Source organism: Cuculus canorus, chromosome Z, assembly GCF_017976375.1.
Source record: "Cuculus canorus isolate bCucCan1 chromosome Z, bCucCan1.pri, whole genome shotgun sequence".
In the NCBI taxonomy this organism is placed as follows: Eukaryota; Metazoa; Chordata; class Aves; order Cuculiformes; family Cuculidae; genus Cuculus; species Cuculus canorus.
This window is the reverse complement of record NC_071441.1, coordinates 8,690,865-8,700,382: the sequence shown is the minus strand read 5'-3', so window position 1 is coordinate 8,700,382 and position 9,518 is coordinate 8,690,865. Positions and strand designations below refer to the sequence as shown.

The following is a 9,518-nucleotide window of genomic DNA, read 5'->3' as shown; positions in this document are numbered from 1 at the left end:
CCCCCCTCACACAACCCCCCTAGACACCCCTTGCCTCCCTAGTCCTCCCTAGCCCACTCGACCCCTCCTCAGACACCGCTCACAGACCCCCCTTTCTCACAGACGCCCCTTTCTCACAGACCCCCTTCACACACACCTCTCACAAACACCCCTCGACCCCTCCTCACAGACCTCCCCCCTTTCTCACAGATGGCCCCCTTCACACACACGCCCCTCACAGCCCCTCCCCAGACCTCTCTTCGCATCCCCTCTCCCAATCCCCCTCGGATCCCCCTCACGGCCCCCCCTTCACACACAACACCCCCCACCCCCGCGGGCCGCGCGCGCCCCTCGCGCCCGGTCTCCTGGCACGGGCCGGCGCGTTACGGGAAGCCCCGCCTCGCCCGCAGGCGACGTCACGTCCCCCGCAGGCCAATGGTGTCGCGAGCGGGGCGGGCAGGGCGGGCGCGGCGGCGCGGGGGGAGGAGGGCGCGTGCCCGAGCGCCGCGGACGGGACGGCGGCGCGATGGCGCGGCGCGGCGGGGCCGCTATTTAGGGGACGGCGGCGGCGGGGCGCCGCGAGGCGGCAGGTAAGGGCCGGGAGGCGGCTTCGCCCGTTCCCCTCAGCGCCGGGGACCGCTCGGCTTAGGGCTCGCCGGCAAAGGAGGCCGGCGACCCTCGCTCCTCTCGCCGGTCCCGCGGGGCTGCCGGGCGCCGCCCCCGCTCTCCGCAGCGGCGCCGGCGGGCGGGGCGGGGCGGGGCCGCAGGCCGTGCGGGCCGCTCTGTGGCGCGGGGGCTGGGAATGCCGGCGGGCTTCGTTAATAGAGGTGCTGGAGCCTCAAGAGACTCGTGAGGCTTCTGGGGCTTTCCAGCCCTCGGCCAGCAGGTCCACGGAGGTGATTCTGCCCCTGCACTCGGCACCGGTGAGGCCGCACCTCGAATCCTGTGCTCAGTTCTGGGTCCCTCTCTACAAGAGGGATGTTGAGGCTCTGGAGTGTGTCCAGAGAAGAGCAGCGAAGCTGGTGAAGGGGCTGGAGAACAAGTCTTAAGAGGAGCGGCTGAGGGTTCTCCAGGCTGGAGAAGAGGAGGCTGAGGGGAGACCTTATCACTGCCTCCAACTACCTTGAAAAGAGTTTGCAGAGAGGAGGGAGCTGACCTCTTCCCCTGAGTGACAGGTGATAGTACAACGGGGAAAGGCTTCAGGCTGCGCCAGGAGAGGTTCAGACTGGAAGTTAAGGAAACATTTTTCATCAGAAGAGTCATCAGGCACTGGAACAGCTGCTTGGGGAGGTGGTGGAGTCACCATCCCTATAAGTATTTAAATAGATGAGGTTCTTAAAGATATGGTTTAGTGGCAAATAGGTATGGTTGGACTTGATGATCTTGGAGGCATTTTCAATCTGGTGATTCTACGACTTTGAGCTTGGTCGTATTATCGGCAGGCATTCCTTTGTTGTAAATCGTCGTGTTTTGTTGCCTTCACTGCAAATACTCTATTTTGTTGCCTGTAAACCAGAAGGTAGAAAATTATCAGCCTTGAAAGAAGTGCAGGCTTGATTTTTACACGTGGGCCAACTTCCAGAGGGATTCCTTGAGGAATTCCTTGAGGATCTGGGGTGGCTCAAGAGTATTGAGCAGCTGGGGTTGTCTCTGAACTTCAGGTGTGCTCCTGAGCTCCAGTTATCCTTGCCATGGATCTCTCATGCATTTCCTAAAGAAAAATGGTATCATTGCTTTCATCTCACAGATGATGAAACTAAGGCACAAAGCAAAGCACTCTGCCAAGCATGCTGGCAGTGCAGAGGAGAATTAATCCCAGCCGCAGTTTTCATCCTTGTTTTAGGCTGACGAGGTGATTGCCAGCTGGTAGGCGGGAGTTCCTTCTGACTAATTTCTGAAGGAGAAATCTGGTTACAGAATTACTTGGGGTTATAGTTTTGTCATTAGTGATCTGTCCTGTCACCAAGAAAGAAAGGGTGGCAGTAAGGGTCCACAGTCTGAAGAGGCTGGATACTTCTGGGAGTTAGAGCCTTTTTTCTTTTACTCTGTTTTCCATTATAGAACATAAAATTTATACTTCTCTTCTTAAATACTGATACTTTCAAAGGACTGGTGGTATGTAAAAGGTATCTCTTGGAAGCATGTAACTTCTGAACTTAAGCTTTTAATCCATATGTTGGTGTATTGCAGTAGGAAAATAGGTGAGGACAACAAAAATTTGAGAACCCTTCCTAGAAGTTAAACATTAAAAGTAAATATTTGGATCTTGTTTACATATCTAGAAGTGTGATGACTTTAAGCAAAACCTGTGTGTGTATTGGGAGGTGGGTAAGATACATGTATTTTTTATGCCTGTACACAAAATGGAGATACACTGTCTCCCATGCTGCTTTTCTGGTGAATTAGCACTAGCACAATTGTATGAAAAATAAATAAGCCTTGGCCAGGTTTTTTGAACGATTCTTATATCAGCAAAAACTGTCTAAATTAAAGAGCCAGCATTGGTGCTTGTCAGTCGTGAAGATTTGCCTTCAAAATGAAAACATGGAACGCTAAGACATTATTTTGTATAAATTCATTTGCTTTTCAGAATAAAGCTACTTGCTAGCCGCAAAAAAAAAAAAAAAAAAAAATATTTCACAGAAAATGATATGCTATTTAAGAAGGTACCAGAAAGAAGAACTCAGATCTTGCAAGCGAATATTTGGTGTCTTTAATGCGCTGTTTCCACAATTTTAGTCTGTGTCCCTATGGGTTTTTTTATTCCCAGTGCTATACTAAAATTCCAGAGGTAGGTAGGGAGAAGCCCTTTGCTAGAGGCAAAGGAATGAGTAACGTGGAAAAATTACTTTTCTGTTTGTTGAAGGGGATAGAAATAATATTTATGTATAGATATTTTAAATATGAAAATTAATTTCAGAAAATTCTGGGATTATAATGTTATATAAGATTTTTAACTGATTCTCCTAGAGTTGTTTGGGCTTTGAGTCTCATAAGTATTTCCAAGAAGGAAGTAAGCTTGGAGGAAGGAAGGAAGCTTGTAGATAAAATACTCCTAATTAGAAAGCAGTTACAGCTTGAGTAATCAAAATTCCTTTACAATAGTTACAGCTTTTAGATGGACTTTTAAGAGCTACCTGCCTTGTTATAAAAACTGAAGAAGTATCTGCTGTGTACAGTATCACTTCCATGTACTGGTTCCTAGCTCTGTCTGCCTGAGCTATGTGGATTCTTAGTGAGTGATTAACTCTTGAAGCCATAAGCTTAGCTCTTAATTTTTTTGAGGAATTTCTGGGGAACCATTTGACAGCAACCTCTGGGCTTTCGTGATTGGTGTGATGATAGGTTGTGATAGATCTAACACATTCCTCTGGTGGTTGTGGTGTTATCTAATATTTCCTGACTTGCCAGCTGGCGTTTCTGGCAAGAACGTGTTATTTTGGCTATAGTCTCTTAAACTGAAGCTGTTGTTTGTAGGTCACTTGGACAGCAATTGTCACCTCCATAAAAAGGTGAGGTGGTAACTCGTTGTATGGAATATATCTGTGTTCATTTTTGGTTAGTTCTGGTGAGATACCATTAATTTGTAAGACTTCTCTCTATTGCTCAGAATAAGTAATGATATGTATTTTGCATACCTGACATTTCTTTGAAAAACTGTTATTTCCTGGCTAGTCGTAGAACTCAATGCTGTTGCCACTTTATGCATATAAAGCTTGATCTTAGGGTTGTTATTAGCTTTTCATAGGATATTGCGTGAAGCATCAATTGAAGGTTCAGGCAAAAAGGCTAGGTGCTTTCCTTTCAAAATGGTAGCAGGACGTGAAGAATAATAGAAGTCCCATATGATTTAAAGATTAATTTTGATCATCTCATGGCTTATGAGTTTCATGTGTCTGTTGGTTTTACTGTGTAGCATTTTGATGAACTTTGGTCCTCTTCCACTTTGGCAGACTTAACTGTGAAAGTAAACTGACAACATTCTAATGTCAGTTTCTTTCTCTGTCTCCCTCTCTTTCCTCTTTACTTAGTGGTCCACAACAACCACATAGTATAGATAAAATGTTCTTTTGGAGAAAAAAAAAAAAAAGCTTCTGAACTGGCTAGAAAAAACAAAATTTTGAGTTGTACTGCATAGTTGCTGAAACTGTTGAGTTTTCTCTTGTCCAGACTTGCAACTTAATCTAGCTTGAAGTGGTTCATGGTGAGCAATTGGTCCTTAGCAGCATTTCTTTTGAATGATGGCACTATGTTTTAAAGTTTTGGTACAGTTTATGTGCAGGGTTTTCGCACTGTCCTCACATAAAGGTCCAGTTGCTTAGTTTGGAAAAAAACTAGTTTCAAAGAAGTATCTTCCTCACTCAATCTGATCTATGGCTCCTTGTTTGGTTAGTTGTAAACCCCACTCTATTTTTCCCTTTTTCTTACATCTTTCATCTAGGCAAGGTGAATGGAAGTGCTTAGTGTAACACTAATTCTTTCCCATAGGACTAAATTTCAGTTAAGAATCAGTCTTGTAAAAGCCAGAAAGACTAACATTTTTTAAAAACAGCACACATTAGAAGGGATTGCAATAGCTCCTTTGTGTGCTTGGAGGTGTGTAGTTTCGGTCTTCTTCAAACTGCATTGATCAGTAGCCTGGGGAAGAGGAATACATCAGAAGAGCCTAAAAGCAGATGTATGCTGAACTGCAGCATGATTTTGACACTATAGTCAAAACTGCTTTTTTTTTTTTTCCCATTCTGGAGGTGTAAAAGATTTCCACTTAACTTTCTGTTGCAGGTGATGGAGCATGAGTCTGAGTTCTCTTGGTTTTTAGGACCTAAATGTGGTAGAATAAGTACTGCAAATTACTGACAGTTTCTTTGCTCCATCAAAACATCTATCAAAATTCTATTCATTCTGAAGTGCCAAGTAATAGAGATTTGGACTTCAGCTTCCTATATGTATGAATCTGCTCAGGGCAACTAAAATGTATTCCAAGTCTAAAAGACAGTTAATTATAGAAATTTGTGAAACTGATTTGAATTTTGATATTCAGAAAGGCATGAGTGGGTAGAAGGCTTATTTTTCAGCTAGTGGAAGACTTTAAGTCCATAATAAGCAAATTTCAATTGCTTTAGTTCCGTTACTGGATGCTTGTAATAAATACCTAAAGATTTATTGCACTTGAAACTATATGACGGCTTTTATATCTAGCCCAGTGAGCGTACTTGAGTAGAACATAAAAAATGAACAGCGTCTTGATTATCAGCATACAACTGAGATAGTCCTATTATAAATAAGTTATTTAGTTAAAAAACACGTAGTTGTCAAGTCTTCTAATCAGCAGTATTTCTAATATAAGCTTTTGTATAGGCAGTTCTGGTGGGCATTGAGTAATGAACACACACACACACGTATGTGCAAATTAATACGCTTCTGAGTGATCCTGATGGCTTTTATTTTAGTCCTAGCTGAAACACATGTACCTTGATGAGCTCTATAAAGACTGCTGTAAAGGTTTGAGATTGGCTTTCCTTTAGTAGTTGTTTTCTAATTCTTGTGAATAGAGGTTTTTCTTTATGTTCCACTGTTTACTTTGATTTGTAAAAACAAATGGCTTGGATGTGTTGATGCCTATGGAATGAGGCTTTATAATACCTTAGTATTGATACGTCAGTGCTTAAATGTCTTCTCTAGTTTTATTGATCTATATGAAATGGCTTGCATCCTTCTAGCATTATAAAGTAAATTACATGCAATCAAAGCAAGACAGTATTTCCTGTCATAAATTGTAGTTTCTCTTCCTTCTGATAACAGTAAATGTAACTTTTACATTTTCCTTTCTAGGGAATACTGTGGAGTTCCTTTCAACTTCTTAGTGAGTTGCCTTTCTATAGGAATAAAGCTTAAAATAATCAGTTTCCAAAGTTTTGTCAGGTCAGTGAAAAGAAAACTTCAGAAGCAGGACACTTGAAATCTTAGTAAACTTAGAAATTCTATGTTTAGTTTCTAGCTAAAAGAGCACTATGAAGACTAATTCTAGAAATCAGGTTGGGGACCAAGTGTCTTAATTGACTAGGCCAATCTACTTATTCCTGTAAAGATGCATAAATGTAACTAAAATAATGTAGTTCATATGCTTAGGGAGTAGTCACCTGCTTTTAGTAATTTATGGCTAGTTTATAACTGCAAGTTGACAAATCCAGGAAAGGCTTCATGGCTTGAAAACAACTGGAATGGAAGCTACTCTGAATGATTCAGTTTCTGAACTGTTTTGTAGCACTGTCAAAATGGAGAACAAGAGAGCTCTGCTGCACTACAGCAGTAAAGAACATAAGATGCTAAAAAAACTTTCTAACTTTTGAGGAATTACAGACTCCCCTTTTTAATAGTAATCATTTCTTAGTGTGGAACCGTTGTCATAATTGCTAGAAGTATATTAAGTCACTCTTGTGAATGAAACACTTGGTTTTGTGGTGAGTTGTTCTAAATCTTGTGCAAAGTGTTTATATCAATGCCTTTGAATGCTAGGTAAGTATGGTAACTATAGTATGTTCCATCTTAACTTAAGACACAGTGTTGTGCTGTCCATTCCAGCTGAACCTCCCACAGAAGTACCAGTGAAGTTCATGTCCATATACGATGCAAACCTTAAGCTGATGCATTTCTTAAATTTGTAACTTAAAAAAAAACTTTAAACTGTATCAGTTGTCCTAAGGAGACATTGAAATTCATTATTGCAGTGAGTAAAATGGAAACAATACGCCCATTCTTTTTCTAGAGTGAGAGAATAGGAAAGTAAACGCGCATACACATTTGTCATCAATCAAATACAAATTTGAATTTGACACTTATCTACAGAGAAGAGTAATCATTTAATTTTTTAAAAAAATGTCTCTTTCTTTATTACAGGAATTCTGTGCAGCATGTTTGGAACCCATCCACCCAGGTGGAACTGGGTGACCTATGGCTTATATCTGATTTTGAATGTTTGTTGTCTTAAAGGTAAGACTTCTGTCTCAAACACAAGACACTCCCAAAACTTCTTTAATTAGATGCTTGAAGCACATACTTGCTTTTTGCCTGCTTGTGGGGTAGAAGCAGAAAGCAAGGTGTGTTAATACAGAGAGACCTAGTTTGTGCTTTTTTAAAAATATGGTAAAATAATGCATGTTAAACCAGTACTCACTTCTGCTTCAATTCATTGCTTGTCTGTGGTAACAGAGATAGCAAATAGTGACTTCAGTCAGTGGTGGGTTGTATTGATGCCACTGACATAGCTGGAGCTAGTCACTGTAGCAGACTGAAGTTTGATTTCACATATACCAAATGGTATCTAAATTAAAGCATACCTTGATCAGACTAGACGTTGTTACAGCAATAAGGTAGCAGTGAACTGGTGGAGTAGGCTCTATGATCAAGTTAGAGCCATGGGCCACTTCTATTTTATAGTAAATGATCATCCTGAAGATGTTTATGGCTGTTGATTTGAGGCTGTATTTCAGTCATCAATGTCATCTTTAAAACTTGACCCTTTTCTCTGTATGCCTGTGTAGCAATAGTTGAAATTGTGTTGTTCTGTTGAAGTCATTTTGTAAGAAGAGTACTAGAAAATGTGCAGAGTTCACTGTAATTCCCAAATATTCTTAGTATACACACTGAAGCTTTTGAAATGGGCAGCTGAAGTGTTTAACTGCTTGTATGCAGTTTTTCTAAAACTAGTCCACCACAGTAAAGGTGCATACGTAGCACCATTTTCTTTTGTAATTAACTTTTTAGACAGCAAATACCTTTTTAGCTGCAAGAGTAACCTCAAGTATACTATAGTCCTCCTTCAAACCATACTGAACAATCAGTCCTTGACTTCTCTCTCTCACTAAAAGCTCACAAATAGAGCTTTTCTTGCTTGGTAAAATGGGTTTTGCAAGCCTTTGGAACACTACACTTGTTTGTCCCTTAAATTTGCTCAGTGGTCTACCAATACATTTCAGTTTTAAAACTGTCAAGTAACTAATCTATTTCCCACTTAAACAGATATAGTTTTTTTAACATTACACCAGTGTTGTGTCTGCTGTATTGAATATGGAGTGCTCTGTAGTTTTTAATAAAGACGCCGTTCTTTTTTTTTTAGTTTCAGGTGGACTTGTACAGTCATGTGGCTACATCATCCCGGAGTCTCCTGTGTTGGCCCTTGGTTCCAATTTCACAGCATTATGCATTTTGAATGAGAGTTGTCTTGACTTTGGCAATATCTATGCTAATCAAATTATCTGGAAAGTTAAAAATAGAGTGGTACCTAAAGAACAGTATCGTGAAATAAACAGAACAGTTTCCAGTGTCACCTTTAACGTCACTTCTTCACTAGCTCCTTTTCTGACATGCAACATTTTAGCAGATGGACAGATTGAGCAGAACATTTATGGAATTACAGTCACAGTAGGCTGTGAGTACCATTTTTCTGGCATTTTATTCTGATCTTAGGAAAATTGCTTCTGAGAATTGAGGAAGAGAATGCAAAAAAATAAAATGTACATGTTCTGAGACACCTATTACCATTCCAGGAACCTAGTTGCTGGATAATTGTATTAAAACATTCTCAAATCACAAGCTATCAAAGCTGGTAAATAGGCACAGCATGGAGTTTTTTATAAAACAGAAAATGCTCTGGAGTATTTTAGTGTTGAAATAAGAAGAAAATGGAACAACAGCAAACAACAGAAAAATGTTGAAGCAGGAAGGTTTACTTTACAGAAAGATGCGAATATAACTGAAATAGATCGTAGGAAATTAACTTTTCCTAACTTCTTGCTTTTGTTAGTGTTCAAGGAAGTACAGTAAGGCCATATATCCTGCTTACATAATAACACTATGAATTTAATCTTTTCTTCACTAATGAATTGAGAAATATTTAGTCCATTTGTATCCCTAAAGCTAACCTGAACTGCCTTAACAATGGAACGTACTATTTGGATTACTCTACCTCTGTACATAAGAAAATACTTATTAAAAACTTCCTTTGTTAAAGCATGATAGCACTTGCATAGGACTAAAGTGTTTTCTGAGACAAGACTGAGGTCTTGAGAAAGTAACATGAATAACTTAGTATACTACTTCTTAAGTAGTTGATAGACCGTTTATGTAAGTGTTCGAGTGAGCTCAATAGCAGAGTATGAATAACTGATGAATTATATTGCCTCCTAGTGTTGGCAAAAGGTATTGCTGTTATTGAATGGTCTACAAAAGGCTGGATTGAGTTCGGTTTAAACTAATGTCGTTCTAGCTTGAGTTGCAAAATGCTTTCACAAAAGAACAATGTTTTCTGTTTCGACTTCTGAGGAGTAAACTTCTTGCCAGAAAAAATGCAACAGGCGAAGTGTATGGAAATGTGAGAATAGATACAGTATCAAATACACTGAATTACAGAGCAGATAATATTCTGTAGTTGTAATTCAGGTATGACTCTTGGAATACATTTGTATTTAAAGCTGCTGTATTTTCACACTGTCAATTAAAGAAAAAATCTGTTAATGATGAGACTAACAAAAGGTTTGAGA

The 9,518-nt window shown here is 40.4% G+C and overlaps 1 protein-coding gene across 2 annotated transcripts in view; it reads left to right on the top strand.

Moving 5' to 3' along the window:
- Nucleotides 1–450: 450 nt before the first annotated feature.
- Nucleotides 451–9,518, top strand: part of IL6ST (interleukin 6 cytokine family signal transducer) — a 30,908-nt gene continuing 21,840 nt past the window's right edge. The window contains exons 1-3 of one of the 2 annotated variants that reach the window (XM_054054147.1): nt 451–569; nt 6,877–6,969; nt 8,096–8,407. In XM_054054147.1, the coding sequence (XP_053910122.1) occupies nt 6,891–6,969; nt 8,096–8,407 (391 nt within the window). In that variant the 5' untranslated portion in view covers nt 451–569; nt 6,877–6,890. Of the gene's footprint in view, nt 570–753; nt 903–6,876; nt 6,970–8,095; nt 8,408–9,518 lie in introns of those variants that run through there. The other variant, XM_054054148.1, reaches the window with a different exon arrangement.